Here is a 24,922-nt window from a genome sequence, read left to right as displayed (position 1 = left end):
TGAAGAAATATCAAAAGCTTTTGGCATCATTTCAACCTCAAACATAGTAAAATTGTTGAATGGGAAGATTTGCGGCATCCAGAGGAATCCATAGTTGATTTTGTTAATGATCTCCACAGACTAGTGGAGAGATGTAAATATGATGACTTGTATTTATAATTTATAAGGAACCAAATTGTGGTAGGCATTAATGATAGCTCAGTCAGATCTATAACGGTCCAAAAGCCTTTCAAATGTTGAGTAAAGCAGAGGTCCAGAAGCAGCACAGATCAAATCAGAGTAGACCAAATTTGACACAGGAGATCATCAAAAACCATTTAATTCTTCAGGTGCAGCACTAAAAAAAACTACACTTGATATGATGTATATGCGTAGGACAGTACAGAACTCGAGTAATGCTGAAAACGAGATGCATTTTAATCAAAGCTTCTCATCTTGCATTCATCATGACAATTCATGATAATATTAATTCAAGGAGAAAATCAATATTGATGCTGTGTGAGAGGTAAGTATGGTTGGTTAGCAAGTAGACTCTGCTTGGCCAATGTCTTGCAAATTATCCTGACGAGTGCAAGACAAAAAGCTTTGACAAAATTTGTCTTTTCAGCAATACAGTGAAAGTCCTTGCTCATGCTGTGGAACAAAAGTAAACCCCAGCTATAAATGTTCTTTTATTATAATACTTTTACTGTGATAACAGCTTTCAGAAAACATGCCAAAGCAGGACATGGCCACAGGAAAAAAAAAGATCAAAGAGCCACCCGCACAAACACAGGCAAGTAGACCAATTCCCAGAAGATAAACCACAGTTTGCCTGTGGGAAGCAGGTGACCCCGACCTAATATTTTGTATATGTCATGACGACTCATGAATTTCAAATTAGACACGGAAGCAAATGTCATAATATTTTCAGATGGTGAACCACGATTGGAAACGTACAGTCTAAGGCTGACAGAAATGCAACTACCCAGTCCAGCAGACATAGCATTTAGTATTATAATGTATGCTACAAACATCTCTCTGACATATTGAGCACAATATATGAGAAAACCTATATGTCCTTCACAACCAACAATTCTCACTTGTGAGTAGAAATCTACATATAGTCATCATTCTCATTCAAACCACAGAAGAGGTTAAAGTACAAAAAAATCAAAAAACAGCTGGTAGAAAATTTTACAGAGCTACATAGCTCATGGCAGAACATAATCTTAAAGCAGCATTCCCTGAGTTAACTGCGTTGGAATAAAAAACTTAGATAATTAATATCAATGACATGGAAAGCTGGGACAATACTGGCTTAGTGGAAAAGTTTTATGCTGCTGTCAACACTGAATAGCGTTCAGACTCGCAAGATCCAGCAAGGCTTGCAAGGAAACGCAAAGAAGCAGCTAATGAAGCATATATCCCACTTGAGACAACTTATGAACCTATAACTAAAGTAACTGAGATTGCAATATAGCTTCGTGAACAGCTTGTTATGAAAGAGTCAAGTCTGGCATTAGAAGCCAAAGTGACTTGGAAAAATCAAGTTCAAGCAGAATATTTGACCTCCTTATCTTCCACTGGAGAATCCCGAATATGGTAATGGCGATCATGCCAAGCAAGAATGCAGGTAATACAACTGAGGAAGTGAACAAATTGGTTTCACCAATAATTTAGTTGCTGAGGGTGAACAAGAAGGTCCAAACTATTTAACAAATCGAGGTTATTGTTCTACCTTCTCCAATACAGAAGTATATGCTGATTGAGGCTGAAACAGATTGAAGATGTGACGCATTCAGCTCCATGAGAGTCACCACTGAGAAGGGACTATCAATGTCCACAGCTTTAATGTACCTCAAAGAAAAAATATTGCCTGGGTTAACAAGGACCACATCCTCCATGAAAGAAATTCAACAGATTAAAAATCCATCACTTCAGAGAGAACTGCAGACCTCAGATCATCAGAAGGACAATCGGAGACAACAAATTACCATTCTTGAGATAGTAAGAACTGCAAATGCTGGAGTCAGAGATAACAAAGTGTAGAGCTGGAAGAACAAAGCAGGCAGCAGCAGAGGAGCTGGAAAGCTGTTTTGGGTCGGACACTTCTTCAGAAATTACCATTCTCCCAAGTTTATGGAGAACATGGCCAGGGAGAGCAGTGAAACCTCCAAATCATTTGAATTTGTAAAAGCAAAGATTGAAGAGAGTCAGGGCTATGATTAATGTAATTACATAAATAAATGTATAGACGTAATATATTAAAAAGCAACTTGGAGCAAATCTTACTTATGAGTCTGAAAGATTTAATACTGCTTGAGTGTCATTGGTGCTCATACTGCGATGACATCACAAGGACTGAAAGAGAGAGTAAGTAAGGATCTCGAAAGAGTCAGCCTTCCCATCAGGCTCCAAAATGTATCCCATATCCTCGTAACATGTAAATACTTGCAGAGATGCAATAAACTATGAGAGATAGTAGGAACTGCCAATGCTGGAGTCTGAGATAGGGCTGGATAAACTATATCTTGTTCAAAACAAGACATTCTTTTAGAATCATAGAATCCCTACAATGTAGACAGAGGTCAATTTGTCCATTGACTCTGCACCAACCTTCCAAACAGCATCCCACCCAGAAGCAATTATCATGGTTAATCCCCCTAACCTGCACATCTTTGGACTGTGGGAGGAAACCGAAGCACCTGGTGGAAATCCATACAGACACAGGGAGAATGTGAAAACGCCACACAGACAGAGAGCAGCCCAAGGCTGGAATCAGGCCTGTGACCCTGGCGTTGTGAGGCAACAGAGCTAACCACTATAGCACTAAGCTGGCTGGTCAGAGCCAATGCATTGTACACATGTGATAAAAGGTGGCTTGGTGACAGGATACCTGCCTCCTTGGTGTTATTTCAGTATTTTCGGTTGGGCTTTTCTGCTTGCTGACCATCCAGAACTAGCTGTGCATTGCATCATCAACAGTATGGCTCTGCAACTTGTACCTTTTTGAACATATCAGGTTCTTACAGACAATCATGCCACTAAAGCGTCTTCTTTGTTTTTGCTGATTTTGGTGAGAGCAAAGGTGGTGAACCTGTACTCCCAGGAAATTTTTAGGAAGGGATTGTTTAGCCTCAAAATGATCTGCACTTTCTGACTGAGTGAGATTTTGGTCTTTTCGATTTTGACTGTGTTCTCCATACCGGCATTTCAACAGCACAGAAATGGTGAAGAGTAGAATAGCATGTTTCTAAAGTGAGTCTCTAAAGTCCTAATAACAACTTTTTTAAGGTGCCTGGCTAGCAGTTAAATTGTACAGTGGAAGTTTCTTTGCTTTGGGAGGAAGGAGTTCAGTATTATAGAAGCTAGCAGGCTGCAATAAAGCAATTTATGAATTTCACTGAAGATTTTATTTTTGTTCTTGAGGCTTTGTGGATCCAAATCAAGCACACATGTCAGCCTCTCAAAAATGTTATTATATAAAAGATAATGCTTACATTTTTGGCCTAAAATGTTTATCTAAAAACTTTGACTTTTACAGAGTTATAAACAGTTTAATTGCTAAGGTAGTAGCAGATATGCAATCTGATTTCTGTGCCATGGACCTTCTTTATTCTTGCCCATTAATCCAGTAAGAGGACAACACTTGAATTGATTCCTACATATTTAAAGAGTGACATTAGGCTGAAAAGTGTAATCTAATTTTAAGAGGTATGTTCAAATTATGCAAGAAGCAAATGGATCTCAACACTCAGGGTGAGAATTCTACCTGAAATATGAGGAACTGAGGGCTATATGCTGATAATTTTACTGACATGGATGTTCAGTCTCTTGTGATGCATTTGCACATTATTGCGTGCTACAAGCAATTAAAAGCACTCTTTTTTCACTGCCTTCCAATGACATTCCTTGTCTCTGTGATTCAACTAAAAATCATGTGATATTATTCAACCTAACTCAACCTCACCAGCCATGGAATGTCATTATATACTTTACTCTTCAATGTAAGTAATTAATTGTACATAAAGATTTTTGTGAAACAAATGTTTTAAATTTTCAAACTCTTTTTGTATTTATAGCCAATAAATCCTTGGGCCCTCAAGAAACCAGCTTTTCTTTGAAAGAAGGCAAAATTGTTATCAGCACCCTGGTTACATTTGCTTACATCAAAAGTAGGTATACAGTATTTTGGTGTATTTTAGTCAATATTGATGTAATTGTATATTTCTGGCAATTTATTTCCCTCTTATTTACTCAATCAGGACATTTTGCTTACAATTGCTCAAAGACGCATTTTGCCAAACTTTTCATGTTGAATTCATCAGGATAAAATGCTTTGACCACAGGAAAATGGAATGGGAGTAGGCCTTTCAGCCCCTCAAGCCTGCTCCACCATTCAATAGGACCATGGCTGATCCAACATTCCACACATCCACTTTCCCGAGTTTTCCTCATGAGCTTCAATTCCCCTACAGATCAAAAATCTATCTCAGCCGTGACAAAATGTGTACTTTCAAGACGTTATTTAAGTTCTGTGTGACCAAATAAACGCATATCCACCTTGAGTAGTAAATGACTTCGTATCCCCAAATTAACATAATCACTGAATTGCAGTTTTGAACTTTCCAATTGACCTGGTCTCTACAGCTGTAACAGCAAGTTTCAAACTTCCACTGGATTTTGTGTGAAGGAACACTCTCTGGCATCACCTTTGAAGAGCTTAGTTCTAGTCTTAAGTTTACACCCCTTATTCTTGACTCCCCTCCTTCCCACTGCAAGATGTAGTTTTCCTCTAACTACCCTTTCAAATCAGGTCATCACCTTAAACACCACCATTAGATCACTCTTTAATCTTCTACAGTCCAGAGAATGTATATACAAGCAAACGTTTTGAGAGACATTGTAGATCATTTGACTTCTTGAAACTGCTCTGCTATTCATTAAGCTTATGGTTAATCTATTTGTGTTTCACATTCCCCATTTCACTTACCCTTGATATATTTTGATTCCCTTGCCCAAAGGAATGAGGCTTTTCTCTGTGTGAGCTCTAATGAGTTGTCTCATGTGGTTCCTCCACTGCACGCCTCACAATGTATGCATTATGCCTCAATGGCACTGCACTCACTCTACCACCAGCGGTTGAAGTATTCACCAGTGCGGGGATCTTCGGGGTCTCTGTTGCCAGCACTATATTTAAAGTCTAGGTCAAGGCTGTCAGCCACAATTAGTACTTCACAATACACACTGTGCGAGAGAAACTCAAATGAAAAATTCTAACTGTATTTAAAAGACATGGGTGTCACTTCATTGGAAATAGAAGCTCACATTCATACGTGTATTGCTACTTTGCATCATCACCTGTCTGATCAATTGTCACTATGACTGCAGCTACACAGACTACCCATCTTTAGCAACATACCATGTTAAGACTCTCTCCAAAGGTATCCTACTCTCTCCTTAATGCTCAATGTAATGTGACATCTTGTCATTTTTCAATGTGGAGGGTATCCCATGTTGTAAAAGCCTACAAAGTATTAAAAGTGCTAACTTTTATTGTACAATGGGAAAGCAAAGTAAAAACGCAAAAAAAAATCTACATTCCCTTGTGGGAATGCTTTTCTTTCATGCAACAGCAAACTTACAGTTAATCATTTATTACTTCCCCAGTGTATATTCGAAACAGGTATCAATTAAGTTCTGTTTAGTTTGTTGCACTTGATTCTTCAATGCTATATCATGGTGAAGGCGATGTTCCTCCTTATCAATGAACTCATCATCTTTGTCTGAAGATTTCATCCACTTTTCTGGCTGTTCAACATCCATCAGGAGCCATCTTTTCCAACTTCAGTTGTTCAGAACACAATATGCAAAGTTTTTGGTGCACACTCTGTCTTGTATTGCAAGCCCCCATCCCCAGATAAATCCAAGCATCCTCTATCAGCTGCCCCAAAAGGCCTTGGTGAAAGGATGAGCAACATTACGTCTACACTTCACTTTAGTCTGGAGTAACAGAGTTTTTAGACATGATCACAAAGGGTAGCTCTTGTCTCCCACTAACTAGCCTTGTAAGGCATCTGACCCTTGGAATGAAGCAGGAACATGAAAATTTTTATTGGCATCAGGAGAACTTCCTTTTGGCACTAGCCCCAGATATTAGTGCAGAAAACTTTGCAAGTTCATCAGAGCTGAGTTTGCCTTTGTCATTTCTGGTGCCTTAATCGATGTCAGGGGATTTTTCCTGTCCATTCTTTCTCTTTCAATTCAGAATGGCTCTTACAACAGTGTGACTTATTAGACTTTTCAGAAGGCAGCTAAAAATCAGCCATATTATGATGGTCTGGAGTCACATACAAGATAGCAGTTCCCTTCCCGATGGAGATGTTGAACCAGATGAGCTTTTATGACACTTGACAATGATTTCATGGTTGTATTGAGGTCGGTTGGCTCACTAAGCTGGTTTTTTGTTCCACAGACATTTTGTCACCTTGCTTGGTAACATCCTCAGTGCAGCTTCTGGTGAAGCATCGGTGTGTTTTCCCGCCTGGTTTTTAAACTCTTGGGTCCGTCGTGATGGCACACTCACTTCCGGGTTTCCTCCGTAGTGGAATGTATATGGGGTCGAGTTCAATGCGTTTATTAATAGCATGCTTTGTGGAGTGCCATACTTCCAGGAATTCTCGTGCTTGTCTCTGCCTAGCCTGTCCCAGGATCTTGGTGTTGTCCCAGTTGAAGTGGTGGTTCTCCTTGTCCATGTGGATTGAGATGAGTGAGTATTGGCCGTGTCTTTTTGTAGCCACTTGGTGTTCATGTCCTCTTGTTGTTAGTTTCCTTCCTGTTTGTCCGATGTAGTGTTTCTCGCCATCTCTGCAGGGGATTTTGTAGATGACATTGGTCCTGTCCATGGCGGGCAGTGGGTCTTTAGTTCGGGTGAGCACTTGTCGTAGGGTTGATGTGGGCTTGTGTGCCACTCTGATGCCCGGTGGTCGTAGAAGTCCTGTGGCGAGTTCTGACATGTTCCTGATGTAGGGTAGTGTGATGAGTGATTCGGGGCTTGTAGAATCTTTCTGATGCTGTTCCTGCGTAGGCATATCCTGACCCTGGCTACAAAAAGACACGACCCACACTCACTCATCCAATCCATATGGACCGTGAGAACCATGACTTCAACTGGGGCAACACCAAGATCCTGGGACAGGCTAGGCAGAGACATGCATGAGAATTCCTGGAAGTATGGCACTCCACCAAACATGCTATGAATAAGCACATTGAACTCGTATACTTTCCACTATTGAGGAAACCTGGAAGTAGGGCAATCCATCGCAACATTTAAAATCCAGGCGGGAAAACACAGCAAGGCTTCATCAGAGGCTGCACTGAGGATGTTACCAAGCACAGTAACAAAACGTCTGTGGAACAACAAACCAGCTCGGCAAGCCAACCAACCTCAACAGCCACAACCCAAGCTACAGAGCCACTCCAAAACCTTTCATGGTTGTCTACAGACATTTGGTTCCAGATTTTTGTTAATTTCAAATTCCACCATCTGCCATTGCATATTTTCTGAGTCTCTGGACTATTAGTCCAGCAACAATATCACTAGATCATCGCTCCCTTCATGATCCTCAGCCATGTTGCTTGGAATTGTGTAGAAACACTCTGTGAAGGGTTATTCCTGGCTGTCATGTTTGACCTGATGCATAGCTGGACTTCAAATGTATCACCAGCAGTGGGAAAGCCAGAAGATCCCAGCAGTGGTGTGAACTTTCATCTCTGGTCAGTGCAAGTTAGCAAGAGTGCACACCTCAGAGACACGATTCATATGAAATGAAGTGATCAGTGGAGAATTGCATGAGATAGCTTGCTCGAACTCATGGGGAGAAACCCTCCATGAAACTCCCCGTGAAATTGTCGCAACTAATTCTTGGTAAATTTCAGCCCATCATTATCAAGACTATGAGCAATGTAATCCTAGTTTAAGCAATCTGTATTCATATTTTAATCTTTTTAATCCTGCTACAATTCTTGTGAATTTATGCTATTCTTTCAGCAAATACAATCTATTCTTCCTGAACTGTTCCTGCATGTATGTTTCAGGATAAAGCTTCTCTTGTTTGTTTTGAATATGTGCCAATACTGTATGGGGTTCTGAATTAAATTTTATATCTAATGTTTGGAACAACTTCATTATATAGAGCAATCTTTTCAGATCTTGGAAGAACATATTGTGTTTTATTCATGCAGTTGTGCTATGTCAAGGATATTCATGTAATATATTTGTGTAATGTTTCTGTGTTGCAGATAATCCAGAAATGGTTGGTTTGTTGTTTATATCCAGTGTCTGCATTGGCTTAATCTTCACACTGTGCGTATTAGTGATTCGAGTATCCTGCAGACCAGATCTACAAAAGATTTGCAACAAGAATTCTGCTGACAGGAAGGTGGATTGTTGTCAGGATGAGGGTGGAAATGAAGGCAACAGTAATGATGATGAAGATGAAAGCAGTGATGATAATGGCGAAAGTTCCTTGGACTTCACCTTTGAAGGATTAACAAAATTTTACAGCATGACAGGATCCAACAACACAGAAGCAGCAGAGATGGCTGAACGCATTGAGCGTCGAGATAGGATAATACAAGAAATCTGGATGAATGGAGGTTCAGAACTGCCTGTGATAAGGAATCTTAACCAGTATTATTGATAACTAGAGATATGAAAATCATTGGTGTAGATTTTGGCAATTATGATAACTACAAAATATTTTTAAAAATTTTTATTTCCATTGATCACTTTAGTTATGGGTTCCTTCTATGAAGGAAATTAATTATTGTAAAGTGTGTTAAGTAAAGTTACAAATGAATATTTTTGAACAGGGTGACTTCTTTAGCCAAACCTCAACTTCTAAGAAAGCACTGTGAACAATTCATTTAGTTTACTGTAAGTTTAAAATTTCAAAACACTGTGCAAATCCAAACATCTCAATATTGGATCAGGTTAGACTTGCATCATTGCCATTCTAAAGCTGGTTTATTCCATCTTTGATCAAATCAGATTCCTTAGATTTAGTGATGTGAATGTTACTCATAATAGCAACAACAAAAGGCAAAGGGTTAGTGAATACTTTCAATGTACCATGTCTTTACAATCAATTTGAGCTTTCTACTAAAAATATTGTTGTGATTGCAAGAAATGATCTTTGAATATTTTCAATATATCTAATTCCAAAAGGCAACAATGTAAATATTGATTCTTCCAGTCTACGTCTTTTGTAAAAAAAATGCCACTTTTCTTTTCACTAGTTGAGATTTGATGATAATACTTTTGATTGAGGAGGTAAAACGCCTATTGACACTTAAGTATCATATATCCACAATGTGTATGTCACGTTGAATTATATAAAGTGCAAATGCTGCTACAGGTGGTTTAAAAGGATATATTTATAACCAAAACTTATATTTTGTTCTTTTTGTAAAATGTACATCTAACACATTGAGAGTATTATTTATCAAATGGTATATAGAAAAATTTATCCAGTATTGTCTTCTGCAATATCCAATAATGAACAAACATATGAATTGAGAGCAGAAGTCCTTCAAGGCCTATCATTCAATAAAATTATGGTTCATCTGTTGTGCTTTGAATTCCACATTCCCTGCTAAGACTGTTAACTCTGTGTTTCCTTGGCAAACAAAAATCCATTAACCTCCACTTTAATAATATTCAATGACTCTACCTCAAACTCCACCAGAGGCAGAGAGTTCCAAAGCTAGACAACCTCTAAGGAAAAAAAATTGCTACATCTCTGTACCAGAAGAGTGACTCTTTTCAAATGCTGTCCCCTAGTCTGGAGTCATGGACAGGAGGAAACATCCTTTAAGTCTGTCTTCTCAAGGCCGTTCAGGATCTTGTGTACATCAACCACATCTCCTGTCACTCTTCTAATCTCCAGAAGATACAGGCCCAGTCTATCTAACCATTCCTCATAAGACAACCTTCCAGCCATCAATCTAGTAAATAAAAGCAAAATACTGCTGGAGATAAGAAATTAAATAAGGACATGCTTTAAAAACTCAGTAGGTCCAGCAGCATCAGTAGATAAAGAAGCAGAGTTAATACTTTGAGTGTAGCATGACTCTTGTTTAGAACTGAAGTGTTTTTTTTGCTGTTGACATGGGGAGTGGGGGGATAGTGGCAAGTGAGTGGAACGGGCGGTAAGTTTGGTCTTTATTTCAAAAGAAATGGAGTGTAAAAATAAGGAGGTCTTGCAAGTAATCAGACCACAGTTGGAATACTGTGAATTGTTTTGTTCCACTTTATCTGTGGAAAGATACACTGGCATTGGAGGTAGTCCAGAGAAGTTCCACTTGACTGATGACAGGTATGGAGAAATTTTCTTCAGAGGAGAGGTTGAGCAGGGCTGTCTTGTACTCAGTGGAGTTTTCATTGAAGCAAAAAAGATGCTTGGTTGGGGGGTGGGGGCGGAGCTGGACAGTGTTGATGGTTTCCCCTTGGAGTTATAAGGTACAGACTCGGAAACAAACAGGCACCACTTCTGCACTCATAATCATACATAGGGAACAACAGAAAAATAGGTGGTTCCATAAATTTGACTCATTATTTTCCCAGAAATTGTTGAATACATAAAATTATAAAGAGGGAAAGCCATTTTAATTGTTCAATTCTGATTCTGCACACAAACAATTTAAGTAGAACTTGACAGTTAACAACCAGTACATTACTTTTAACAGCGTCTCATTGAAGATTTCATAAAATTAGTAAAGCAAATCAACACATTATCGGGCTTGAAATTGAGACACGGTCTAATTTATTTGTAACTTTGTGAAGCAAATATTTTAGTACAAGATGTTCAAGTGGTTAATTACATTATTCTTCCAAATTGTCACACTTATTTAAAGATTTTTTTTTTAAAAATGGTGAATAATGTAAAAATGCCAAATCTGAAGTATAGTTATACACACAGTAATATCCAATGGGCTTGATTAAGTAAGCTTAACTTTTTAATGTTAGAAATTTGGGGAATTTAAGATTCTGCAAGAGGGCCAAATTCATTCTTCAATTTTTGTAGCAGTTTATTTGAAATGAGTATAATTCAGGCTGAAATATGTCCATTTTATATTCTACTTCTGTTCTTTGCAGGCAAGTGAAAGCATGTTCATGAAATATCCCATCTTAAGGACTGAGTCAATTTCATTCCTCAATTTTTAGAATTGTCTAAGTTTTCCTACTGCCCCATTTGATTGCTGTTCAGCGTTCTTCTAAATGCGGGATGTATTTTAGACTAGATGACTTCAGTTGAAAGCAGGATAGTCTTGTCAAAGCTTGCATCAAGGGAACATTAATATTTATGGTCAATGCTCATACATGAAGAATGGATGTTTCGATAAGGTGCTGTAAAATAATCAGTGCCCAGAAAATAAGCATAAAATAAGGCTGCTTTCAAAAAAGAAAGAAAGAATAAGGAAAAAAAATCTTATATCAGGTATGTTCAGAATTAAATTACAGTTCACTTCTCCAGATCAGAAATATTTAGTTTTAGCACATACCAAAAAGTATTATAACACATGTATACATTTTGAATACTGTGCGTTAAAATAGGAACAAGAGCTCCTACAATCCCTTCAAGTGATTTTCTCACTCAAATAGATCATAAAGGATCTGTATCAAATTTTATTTAACTGCTTTAATTGCATAATCTCTTAATACAGTATCCATTTTCAGCTTTCTTACTCTGGCTGAGGATTAGATTCAAAACTGCAGTCATTATTTCTACTATGAGTAACATTTTTGCAACTAGGTTTTACTGCTAACAATGGAATGATAGCAAAGTCCCAAACTTACACAGTCCAAAGCTAGAAATCCACTTCTTCAGAAGAGTATAATAACAGAAGTTCCCATTTCTGAGGAAGGGTCACTGGACCTGAAATGTTAACTCTGATTTTTTTCATCACAGATGCCACCAGATCTGCTGAGCTTTTCCAGCAACTTCTGTTTTTGCTCCTGATTTACAGCATCCGCAGTTCTTTCGGTTTTTCATCAGAAGAGTACCCTTAAGATGTAAACATCTTGTTGGTGACTGCCTGTTCATGTCTGTCTGCCTGAGAGTTACTATCCTCTCGCTAGGATCATCTGCCAATTCCATCTTGCCTGACTTTGCATACATAGAGAGACATGAGACAAAGTTGATGATACCTTCATCTAGATTAAATGATGACCTGATGTGAGGTATAGAGTATTCCCATTGTTGTGCAATACCAGCTGCTTGGAGGAATGAGTGAGTGCTGAAGATGTTCTGGAAAATAAATGACCCTTGACCGCATTTAAAACTAAAGTGTGAGGCTTTCAGTGATTCAGAGGTGCTGACACTGTCACAGAAATTTTGCATTTACCTCTGGATGTCATTAACTAATAAAGATCAATGGCTCTCAGTTTTGACAGTTTCAATTGGTCTGGCCACAAGATTTTCTTGAGTGGAGAATTCCACATTTCCTGTACTGTATATCATATAATATTTCTGGCCTGTATTTATCTGATGAATCTGGGCAGCATCTCTTCCAAAGCAAGGTGGATTACACTGCAATATTTAGAGCTAAATGTACTCCAGATGCAGTCGAAACAAGCTGTGTAAATTCTGTTCTATGATAACAGTCCTAAGTACTATTCATGGCCTTATGCTGGAGATATAGATGTCTGCTAAGAAATGCTAATAAGTCTCATGAAATGTAGGAAACTATTATCTCATGTTCCCCAGATCTCAAAACAACAAGTTGATTGCTGGTTATGGGCTCTTTTGCAATTTGAACCTGCAGGGTTCCACGGGGAGTTTATTTAGTCGCTTTCTATGCTGCAATCTTGAGAAGAAACATACCATCTTCCCTATTGATGCTGCAATATGATTCTGTTTGCTAGTGATCAGTAGAATAGGCTTCAATTAAATAGAAATATTCTGAACTCACTCCTTGCCCAACTTATTGCCCTATGAAAGTTGCAATCCAGTTGACCTCATGTTGCCCCATGACCTTCAATATTTCATTCAATGCTCATATATTGAGTTGACTGCCATGCCTGGATCTTTCGTGATGTGGCAAAGTTTTCCAGATGCTTAAGCAGCTGCTATGCCCCGCAATAATTTATATCAAAACCAATCATTCTCCTTTGCTTGAAAGGAAAATTCCATGTTCATTTGCAGGCACACCTCATGTTCAAAGTAACGGTCCCGTTACTTCTGTTGTCATTAGTAGATGAAGCATGACACAGATCCAAAAATCATACCTTCGTGGGAGCTGTCTCTAACGTGTGGGGCTTGATGTCAAGCTATGTTTGCATTAAAGGATGTAAACTTGATGCAGCATGACCTGCTGAGAATTTTCAGCTTTTTTTTGGTTGTTATTTCAGATTTTCCAGCATCAACAGTGTTTTGCCTTCGTGTTGTGCAGTGGGTAAATGTTCCTTGTAATGGTATTCAACCAAATAAACTAAAAGATACATGCCCAAGGACAGCCTTTGAGTATTGTTTACTTGAGTATCCAGTGCTAGCAAATTATTAGTCAGTAAATAAAAAAGCTCCATTCTGCAGTGTTTTCAGTAATTTTTGTTACAAATAATGCTTATTTGGACATCTGTGAGATGATTTCATCTCTTCAATCAATCTGGCTTGATAAATGAATTCAGACAGTTTGTATCTGGCTGCTAGTTCTGGAGAAATGATAAATAAATTGAACGTGCTTTCTCCAGAAATATTTAATGTCCACATATTTTGGATTGTGAATTATGGTGAATATATGATCCTGCTGAACTGCATCAACATCCACTGTTGCACAGTTTTCAACAATCATCATTTAATCAATGCATCATCACTGAATTGCTATTGACTTCTATATCTCCAGTTAGTTGTATATGTAGATGATTTGGAGAAGAATCTGATTCAGTGAAATTAAAATGAGAGCTTCCAGCTCAATAATAGGCTCTATAAGTATAATGTAACTCCTCTCCCACCTCCAATCATCTGGAACAATTAGTCAGTACTTCCATCTAAGTACCTTTACAAGTGGAGTAATCCATTTGTGCTGTCTTGGTAAGGGATGTGTAATGACATTTAGCAAGGATGTGGCAAAATATGGCAATTGTGCAGCATTTGTAGATACTTCACAGATAAAGGAATGTATTACCTGACAGTGGAAAGAATTGATATTCTACCACAATCACATCAGGACCAATTCTTTTCTCATAGAATCATGAAATATGTTGATTATCAAGGGAACTACTGGATAACCTCAACATTATAATGCTACGCTATGATGTTAAAGAGGATTCTCCAGAGAAATTTCATAAAAGAAATTCATAACAATCCATTCACAGTTCTCCAATGAAAACCAACTATTAAATTATCGGTGTAATTCTTCAATTACAAGGTTTGATATTATATCAAATAAAGGTTTAACCAAAATCTTGGCACTATCCATCACGAAGGTGTGAAAGAACAATGAATTAAGCATTCATTTTTGCATTATGCTGCTGATAGTTTTTATAGCAAATTGCATTATTTAAGTATTTATTTGCACTTAACTCTGGTGACTTTAGGTAAATTTTATTCAAAGGATTTATTTTACTGGACTTGGGGAACAGTGATAGCGGTACATATGATTAGTTGCAGTTTTTCCAAACATATGCTCAAGGGCAAATATATCAAACAGAAATTTTTTTTTTGTCAGTTTTTTTTTACGGTGAGAAAAACAGTAAAACACAGTGAAATGCTTTCCCACTGTGATCCTGAGCCATTTTGAATCGTTCTAAGAATAAGGAAAAAAACAATACATCTTAAAGAGAGTCTATCAGTCCTGAGCCAGCTCAGCATCAATGATACCTGCACCACCATCCTTCCTCCACTGCCCTGACATCATCTACACTGGACGCAACCAACACTGAGCTTACCACCCGTTCACTGCTGGGCCAATTCTTATATACTGGTTCCTCTTTATCTATCCTGTTTGTCATCTCCTGTAAGAATTCTATAAACGTTTTTCAGGTATGATTTCCCGTTCATAGTCATACTGGCTCAGCTTCAGTATATTATATATTTCTAAATTATTTGCTGTTACATGCTTTATTATAAACTTTGAGGGTTACGACCAATGCAATCATTTTCTCTGTAGTTACTTCCTTTAATATCCCAGCAAGCAATTCATTTGGCTGAGATATATCAGTCTTTAGGCCATTAGCTTTCCTAGTACTTCTTTTCTCTAGTGACAGTTATTGTATTTATTTTCTCTTCAACTGTTCTCGCTTGATTATTTAGTACATTTAGAATGATATTAGTTTCTTCCACTGTGAATAATTTGTGAAGAATTTTTTCAATTCCTGTGCCATTTTCTGGTTCCACATGGTTGGTTTATCTTTTCTCTAGAATCAGTCTTCTTCAGTGGGATATATCTTTGTTGCAAGACTTGGACTATTTTCTTAAACTTTCCTTAAACCAATTAAGGTATCTTCGCACAAATCTCAGGAGGTCCCTAGCAGGATGTATTCCAATGTATTACAAATTCATTGAGGGGATGTGGATGTTGTTGACTGGGCCAGCATTTGTTGGCTGTTTCAAAATGTTCATGAGAAGATGGTGACAAGCTGCCTTCTTGAACTTCTGTAGGTGCACTCACAATTCTGTTAGATAAGGAGTCAATGGTGATTTAGCTCCAAGCCAGGATAGCATTGATGTTTTCAGCTTCCTACAATCTTGATAACAAAATAATATGCTGTTGATTTTCACATATATTAAATATATAGTCATTTTTGCTTATTGCTGTTAACAGAAAGACATAAGTATCCAGAAAATTAGACAGCACTGTGTGCATTGTTCAGTACTTATGAATAAAACACATTGGGTAGACTCACTTTTGCTACAGAGTACATACTGCATAGAGTTTCCTGCTTTTCAATAGAATGCATTTCCAGCATTGTGGCTGCAGTAATGTGGATTTCGGTTTGACAAAGGGAGGAAAAGTGTCATTTCCTAATGATGATGTTGATGTAATATATTCCACTCTATAAGGCTCCATTATATCTGGGACTTTATGTTCTTGGCTGAAATGCAGGCAAGAAGTGGGTGGAAACAAAATAAGTGCTTTTGTGTTCAAAAGCAATCATAAATGATGCACAGGGTACACGCCAGAGCGTAGATCATTTCCTTACAGTCTTTGTTGATAAAAGTGAGTCATCAGAAATTAATGTAGTTCCCAATAAATAAACCTTCTAAATTCTGGCCACTTGAGTTGATGTGAATCTATAAGGTAATATTCTACAATTCTTTCCAGAGGAAGGAAAAGGCAGAATTCCTATCAGATAAGAAAGTCAAGATTCATTTTGTGATGGACTATGATTCTTTGAAATAGTAAGAATTCTCTCAAAGATGTCAAATAATGTCAAACACATCACAGAAATGTGTTTTTTCCTGAAATTCAGTGAATAAGATAATACACAAAAATATTTTAATAACTGTATGTGAATATATTAAACTGAAGTTTTATTTAGAAAGTAGACTTAAAACTTTAGAACTACACAGTAATGACCAAAAGAGAAACCCAATCCCATAGTGCAGGACAGTATAAGAGTTAAGAAAAAAGACCGAGTTGGGAGAAGTGATTAGGGAATGCCAAGCTCGAATCTTGAAAGCCTCAAGATTGAAGGGAAAGGAGACAGAGAGAAAGAAGTAGTTTCACATTTTGAGGTAAAATTTGACTTACTTAAAACATTCAGCAAATCTGACAGCATAAGTAAGAAAGGGAAAGTATTGATGTTCTAACTGTAACTATTGGATATTGTTTAGATTTACAACAACTGCAGCTTTTTAATGCCTGAAAATCCTTTGTAGAGGGATTGTTGTGTCTTTGTGTATGAGTCACAGAAATCTCCTATGCAGGCACAGGAGGTATTGGGGAGGTCAAACTGAATTTTGGCATTTATTGCTAAAAAAAATGGAGTAAATAGTAGGGAAATGTTGTAAGACTACAAGAATTTGGTTAGATCGCATCTGGAGTACCCTGCACAGTTGTAACCCCCTTACTTGAGGAAAGATGTAACTGCATTGGAGGCATTTCAAAGAAGGTTCACTAGATTAATTCCAGACATGAAAGGCTTCTCTTATGAGGAAAGATTAAATAGTTGAAGCCAATACTTGGTTGAAGTCAGAAGAATGAGAGATCTAATGAGGAATATAGAATGCTACAGGGGAATAACAAAGTAGATAGTAGGATGATTGTTCTCCCCTGTGAGCAACCCAGAACAAGAGGTCATAATTTTAGTCCAAGGGGCGGCAGATTTAAATTTGAGATTGGGATCGGGTATCTGTGGACTTCGTTATCCCAGAGTGTGGTGGATGCTGGGAAACTGAATAAAAATCTAAGGAGGAGTTATACAGAATTTTAATTAGTAATGGGTTAAAGAATTATGTTGAGCTAACAATGAGATCAGCCATGATCATATTGAATGATGGAGCAAGCTCAAGAGGTTGAATTGCCTACTCCTGTTCCTAGTAGTTAAATCCTTATGTTTACTACTCCCAGATTCTGGGAAAAGTTTTCACATTTATCATAAGAAATCTAAAGTTCAGGAACTCAAGGTAAAGCGCTAAGATTTTGCTCACAATAAAGTGCATAATTATGGACACCATACCATTTCTATTTCAAGACTAAAGTGTGGGTACAATTATATCCACAAGTACTCTGTTCAGGTTGAGAAGATTCAAATACGAAGGAAGTCTTGAAAAACTCCATTGTTTTTGTGAGAACAATGTGAATTGCACAGTGATTTAATAGAGATTTTCAAGAAGATTTGTAGCTCAGGTTGTGAATAAGGTTATAGACATGCTCTCTCAGTCAGTAGGTTTGGTTGCAAACCTTTCATCACCTTGGTAGGTAACATTTTCAGTCCACCTCCAGTGAAGCATTGGTGTTCTGTCCCGCTTGTTATTTACATGCCTCAGTTTGTTGGGGTATTTGGCACCTCTTTCAGTTTTGTTTCTCGGAGGTTTGTACACAGGGTCTAATTCAATGTGCTTGTTGGTGGAGTTCTGGTTGGAATACCAGGCCTCCAGGAACTCCTGGTCCTACTACACACAGACAAAGAGGGACATGAATTTGACTGGGACAATACATCCATTATTGCACAAGCCATTTCTGAAGAAGAGTCTAGGCCCGAAACGTCCTCTGATGCTGCTTGGCCTGCTGTGTTCATCCAACTCCTCACAAATGTTTAGTGGGAAATGAAAGATTTTCCACCATGATGCAGGTTAAAATCCTGTGTACTTACATAATGGCTCATGTGAAGAGTATGGAGGTGCCACTCGCTAACACTGATTGGGAAAGTGAACTTGTTATTGCTATGAGTGCAGTGGGGTAGTCCCAAGGTTGCTACTGTCTGGGAAAGATATCTTATTGGGAATACAAGATAACAAAGTATGAAGCTGGATGAACACAGCAGGCCAAGCAGCATCTCAGGAGCATAAAAGCTGATGTTTTGGGCCTAGGCCCTTCATCAGCTCTCTGAGGAAGCTCTCTGATGAAGGGTCTAGGCCCGAAATGTCAGCTTTTGTGCTCCTGAGATGCTGCTTGGCCTGCTGTGTTCATCCAGCCCCACACTTTGTTAACTTGGATTCTCCAGCATCTGCAGTTCCCATTATCTCTTATTGGGAATAGCCTTGTTAGCAACAAAATAATCCCCTCAAAAGGCAAAAGGTAGCCTAGAGAGCCTGCGAAGATTGGAGAAAGCTAGCAGGAAGCTGCAGAGAAGCCTGGAACTGAGAAGTATTCAGAAGATTTATAGGGTGCATTTAGGCTGTGGGAGTTGGAGTGACTCAAGCAGGGTCACTCAAATTAAGCAAGGCTAAATTCCGGCCAACAGTATCAGAAAGCTCAGGATAGAATCCAAAAGAGCTAAGGGGCCCACAGTTAGACCACTGGCTACAAAAGAAGTCTTAAAAAGGTGGAAAGGTGACAAAGATGAGAGAACAGAGTCAGAAACCAGGAATATGATGGTTATACTTCTCCAGACAGAATTGAACAGGTTAGAGGAAAGCCCAATCGCAAAACAAATTGGAATGTTCAGGGAACATACCTCTTAGCAGACACCACTGACAGAGGTTGCAGGAGCACACCAATGACGTAAAAACCCTTTGGGAGATCAGTTGAACAGAACCAAGTTTCATACCCAGTCCAAGATAATAAAATGTGAGGCTGGATGAACACAGCAGGCCCAGCAGCATCTCAGGAGCACAAAAGCTGACGTTTCGGGCCTAGACCCTTCATCAGAGAGGGGGATGGAGTGAGGGTCCTGGAATAAATAGGGAGAGAGGGGGAGGCGGACCGAAGGTGGAGAGAAAAGAAGATAGGTGGAGAGGAGAGTATAGGTGGGGAGGTAGGGAGGGGATAGGTCAGTCCAGTGAAGACGGACAGGTCAAGGAGGAGGGATGAGGTTAGTAGGTAGGAGATGGAGGTGCGGCTTGGGGTGGGAGGAAGGGATGGGTGAGAGGAAGAACAGTTTAGGGAGGCAGAGACAGGTTGGACTGGTTTTGGGATGCAGTGGGTGGAGGGGAAGAGCTGGGCTGGTTGTGTGGTGCAGTGGGGGGAGGGGATGAACTGGACTGGTTTTGGGATGCGGTGGGGGAAGGGGAGATTTTGAAGCTGGTGAAGTCCACATTGATACAATTGGGCTGCAGGGCTCCCAAGCGGAATATGAGTTGCTGTTCCTGCAACCTTCGGGTGGCATCATTGTGGCACTGCAGGAGGCCCATGATGGACATGTCATCAAAGAATGGGAGGGGGAGTGGAAATGGTTTGCGACTAGGAGGTGCAGTTATTTATTGCGAACGGAGCGGAGGTGTTCTGCAAAGCGGTCTCCAAGCCTCCGCTTGGTTTCCGCAATGTAGAGGAAGCCACACCGGGTACAGTGGATGCAGTATACCACATTGGCAGATGTGCAGGTGAACCTCTGCTTAATATGGAAAGTCATCTTGGGGCCTGGGATAGGGGTGAGGGAGGAGGTGTGGGGGCAAGTGTAGCCTTTCCTGCGGTTGCAGGGGAAGGTGCCGGGTGTGGTGGGGTTGGAGGGCAGTGAGGAGCGAACAAGGGAGTCACAGAGAGAGAGGTCTCTCCAGAAAGCAGACAAGGGTGGGGATAGAAAAATGTCTTGAGTGGTGGGGTCGGATTGTAGATGGTGGAAGTGTCGGAGGATGATGCGTTGTATCCGGAAGTTGGTGGGGTGGTGTGTGGGAATGAGGGGGATTCTCTTGGGGCGGTTGTCCGGGGGTGGGGTGTGAGGGATGTGTTGCGGGAAATGCGGGCGACGCGGTCAAGGGCGTTCTCGACCACAGTGGGGGGAAAGTTGCGGTACTTGAAGAATTTGGACATCTGGGATGAGCGGGAGTGCAATGCCTCATCGTGGGAGCAGATGCGGCGGAGGCGGAGGAATTGGGAATAGGGGATGGAATTTTTGCAGGAGGGTGGGTGGGAGGAGGTGTATTCAAGGTAGCTGTGGGAGTCGGTGGGCTTGAAATGGACATCAGTAACAAGCTGGTTGCCTGAGATGGAAACTGAGAGGTCCAGGAAGGTGAGGGATGTGCTGGAGATGGCCCAGGTGAACTGACGGTTGGGATGGAAGGTGTTGATGAAGTGGATGAACTGTTCAAGCTCCTCTGGGGAGCAAGAGTTGGCGCCGATACAGTCATCAATGTAACGGAGGAAGTGGTGGGGTTTGGGGCCTGTGTAGGTGCGGAAGAGGGAACACCTTCGCTCGGTTCGCAATAAACAACTGCACCTCCCAGTCGCAAACCATTTCCACTCCACCTCCCATTCTTTAGATGACATGTCCATCATGGGCCTCCTGCAGTGCCACAATGATGCCACCCGAAGGTTGCAGGAACAGCAACTCATATTCCGCTTGGGAACCCTGCAGCCCAATGGTATCAATGTGGACTTCACCAGCTTCAAAATCTCCCCTTCCCCCACCGCATCCCAAAACCAGCCCAGTTCGTCCCCTACCCCCACTGCACCACACAACCAGCCCAGCTCTTCCCCTCCACCCACTACATCCCAAAACCAGTCCAACCTGTCTCTGCTTCCCTAGCCTGTTCTTCCTCTCACCCATCCCTTCTGCCCACCCCAAGCCGCACCTCCATCTCCTACCTACTAACCTCATCCCACCTCCTTGACCTGTCCGTCTTCCCTGGACTGACCTATCCCCTCCCTACCTCCCCACCTATACTCTCCTCTCCACCTATCTTCTTTTCTCTCCATCTTCGGTCCGCCTACCCCTCTCTCCCTATTTATTCCAGAACCCTCACCCCATTCCCCTCTCTGATGAAGGGTCCAGGCCCGAAACGTCAGCTTTTGTGCTCCTGAGATGCTGCAGGCCTTCTGTGTTCACCCAGCCTCACATTTTATTATCTTGGATTCTCCAGCATCTGCAGTTCCCATTATCACTCATTCATACCCAGTCCAGTCAGGTTCTATAGTTCAATAAGAGTTAGGTAAAAGATGCAAGTCAGACACCCTAGAGAAGGCAAATATCAGATTACCACATTGACACTCTGAGAAATCAAAGGACTCTAAACTGTATATTCGTTTCAAATTTATTTTGTACTAGATGCTATTACTTTTATATAATGCCTGTGCATGTTTAAGCTTAACTTTACATCTTTATTACCTTGCACAACGTTAGCAGGTAATAAACCTGTTCTTCCTTTCACTCAAGCAAACCTTATTATTATTATTTTATTTTCAATGCTTCTTATTATTTTCAGTGAAAACTTTGTTACGACTCTAGTGAGAGGAGTGCACTAGAAATCAAGAACCCATATTCCACGAGGCATGTGAATAGTGTAAAAGTCTTATTCAATCACTAAAAACCAGTTTGTTTCTTTTGATTACTATTATTTTGATCAGAACAGTGACTTTCCCCATGTTTATCAGGCGACTCAACTTACTCTTCAAATAATTGACAATTAAACTATTATATAAGTTCACTGTATTTCTCCTTAATCCCAAAAACACACATTTATACATAGGCAGGACAAAAGGATACATGAATCTGCAGAACTTCTACGGGTAGGAAAAAGAATTAGGCAAAAAGTAGAAAATAAAAATTGTAGGTCAAGGACCAAATTCAGATGATAAAAATGGATCGGGTTCTCACCATTGCTTTGAATTCAAATTGATGAGATCTGATCATTGTAAGTTCCAGACTAGATTTCAAATTCAGCTGAGAAACAGCCTGGAGTCCTGATAAATGAAACTCTGTCAGATTTTCTTTCGAATTACTTCACTGAGAGATATAGAAATTGTTGCATTCCGTTCCAAAATCTGACTCTTCCTGACTAAGATAGCACTGTATCCTTACAAATGTCTCCAGCAACTTCCTACAGCTTCTGAAAAACATCTAGTCTTCACTCAAGAGGCTTATTCTTGGCGATGGCATGATAGATACATTAAGATTTTCCAAATCTGTTTATTTAGCAATTAAAACGATTAAGCTCCACCCTTGCCTGTCTTTAAAATCCTTGCTGGATATTGCTTTCCAAAGTGCCAAAGTGCTTCATTTTGTAAACAGCAAATATAAAGATAAATATATTTAACTTTTTGACCTTTCAGGTTCGAAAAATCACATAATAAACTTGTACAGATCCCTCCCGCCTGGAAGAAATCCCAATGATCGGGATATCTGAACCCTTCCCTCCTCTCAGTTCCTTAGCCATGCATTGAACTGTATTATCTTCCCTATTTCTGGACTCAGTAACATGTGGCACAGGAAGCAGTCTTGAGATTATGACCTTAGAGGTCCTACTTTTCTCGGTTTCCTGCCTAACTCCCTAAATTCCCATTGCAGGACTTCAACTCTCTTTCTGCCCACATCATTAGTATCAATATGGACCACAACCTCTAGCTGCTCACCTTTCCCCTTCAGGATGTCCTGTGCCTGCTCAGAGATATAAGTGTCATTGACCCCCTACATATTGCTGGAGGAGCATTCTGCATGATCAAGTCCTCCTGCCATTGTGAATCTACCCAACTACTGACACTAAACTAGGAGCCAATCACATAACCTAACCCACTGCTCTCTAAAATCAGATTTCTTGCTCTTTCTTTCTATTGCTAACAAACTACAAAAATAAGGAGTTTATACTCTTTCTCCCTCTAGGCACTTCTCACTCAGTTCCTAGTTCTGCTTCCTGAATAGCCAGTCCTATGTAACCTTTTGAACCCTGACCACCCCTCCAGAGCTCCACCTCGATTCAGCTCTTTTCAGCTCTGCTCTGCGCTCGCCAGCTCACTGACTGACCCTGATCCAATGTTCCAGTAATCAAGGGTTGAGTACAATAAAAATGATTCTAGAGTCACAGAGTTCTACAGCACAGAAACTGACCCTTTGGTCCAACTCATCCATGCTGACCAGATATCCAAAATTAATATAGTCCCATTTGCCAGCATTTGGCCCATATATCTCTAAATCCTTCCTATTTATGTATTCATCCAGATGCCCTTTACATGTTGCAATTGTACCAGCCTACATCACTTCCTCTAGCAACTCATTTCTTACATGTACCCTCTGCATGATAATGTTTCCCCTCCGGTCCCTTCTATATCTTTTTCCTCTCAACTTAAACCTATGCCCTCTGGTTTTGGTCTGGCCTACCCTTGGCTATTTACCCTATCCATGCCCCTCATGTAAACTTTTATATGATCACCGGTCAGCTTCTGATGCTCCAGGGAAAATAGCGCCAGCCTATTCAACCTCTCCATATAGCTGATACCCTTCAAACGCAGCAACATCCTTGTAAATCTTTTCTGAACCCTTTCAAGTTAAACAACATCCTTCCTATAGCAGGGAGAACGGAACTGAATGTAATATGCCAAAAGTTGCCTAGCCAATGTCCTGTACAGCCACAACATGACATCCCAACTCCTATACTCAATGCACTGACTAATAAAGGCAAGCATTCTTCATTATAGTTCTGAGGAAGTGTCACTGGACCCGAAACATTAATTGTTTTCTCCTTCACAGATGCTGCTTGACTTACTGAGCTTTTCCAGTATAACTTTGTTTTTGTGCCTTCTTCACTATCCTGTTTATCCGCAACTCCACCTTCTGAACTATGAACTTGCACCTCAAGGTTTCTTTGGCAACACTCCCCAGGACCCGACCATTAAGCGTATAAGTCCTGTCCTGATTTGCCTTTCAAAATGCAACATCTCACATTTATCTAAATTTAACTCCATCTGCCATTCTTCAGTCTCAGACCATTTGATCAAGGTGCCATTGTACTCTGAGGTAACCTTCTTCGCTGACCGCTTCACCATCAATTTTGGTGGTGCCTGCAAACTTACTAACAGCTCCTCCTATCGTCACATCCCAATCATTTATATAAATAACAAATTCTCTTTTCCTTTAAAACGTTACCAGAAATCGTTTCTGCGTGTGTCTTTTGCAGTCACAGTACATAAACAGTTAAAACCACACTGAATTGGTAACTATGTTCTTTTAAAATCCTGTTGTTGTCAACCTCACCTGGTTGAAACAGTACGAAATGTAAACATCTCCAATTTTCAATTACAAACCAAACAAATGTCTTTATTAATGAAAAGTTCAGGTTCATTCAAACTTGAAACAATCACACCTTACCAGAAACATGACAAGTTTTTTTTATATGTCAATAGGTAGAATCCCAGGGGGTGGATTGATCTGGGCTATATTGCAAAAAAAACATGAGGCCATCGGGTAAAAAGACAGGATTGGAATCGCTTGGGCGAGACACTGCAGAGCCAGGGCAGCTGATTAATGTGGTGAGCTTGATAAGGCATGGCAAGTGAACTCCTTAGGTCTCACAGCAAAAAATCCTCCAGAAGCCATGGTGCAAACTGATCTAGCCAGTAAACACAT

General features: G+C 39.9%; 1 protein-coding gene across 5 annotated transcripts in view; it reads left to right on the top strand.

Annotated features, from left to right (window-relative positions):
* Positions 1 to 13,500, top strand: part of eva1c (eva-1 homolog C (C. elegans)) — a 141,812-nt gene extending 128,312 nt beyond the window's left edge. For all 5 annotated transcript variants that reach the window (XM_048540120.2, XM_048540116.2, XM_048540119.2 and 2 more), the window contains 2 exons: positions 4,065 to 4,157; positions 8,284 to 13,500. In XM_048540120.2, the coding sequence (XP_048396077.1) occupies positions 4,065 to 4,157; positions 8,284 to 8,684 (494 nt within the window). In that variant the 3' untranslated portion in view covers positions 8,685 to 13,500. The remainder of the gene's footprint in view (positions 1 to 4,064; positions 4,158 to 8,283) is intronic.
* Positions 13,501 to 24,922: the final 11,422 nt, after the last annotated feature.

Source organism: Stegostoma tigrinum, chromosome 12 (assembly GCF_030684315.1).
Source record: "Stegostoma tigrinum isolate sSteTig4 chromosome 12, sSteTig4.hap1, whole genome shotgun sequence".
Lineage (NCBI taxonomy): Eukaryota > Metazoa > Chordata > Chondrichthyes > Orectolobiformes > Stegostomatidae > Stegostoma > Stegostoma tigrinum.
Note: the sequence above shows the minus strand (reverse complement) of the source record. Positions and strands in the feature narration are given on the sequence as shown.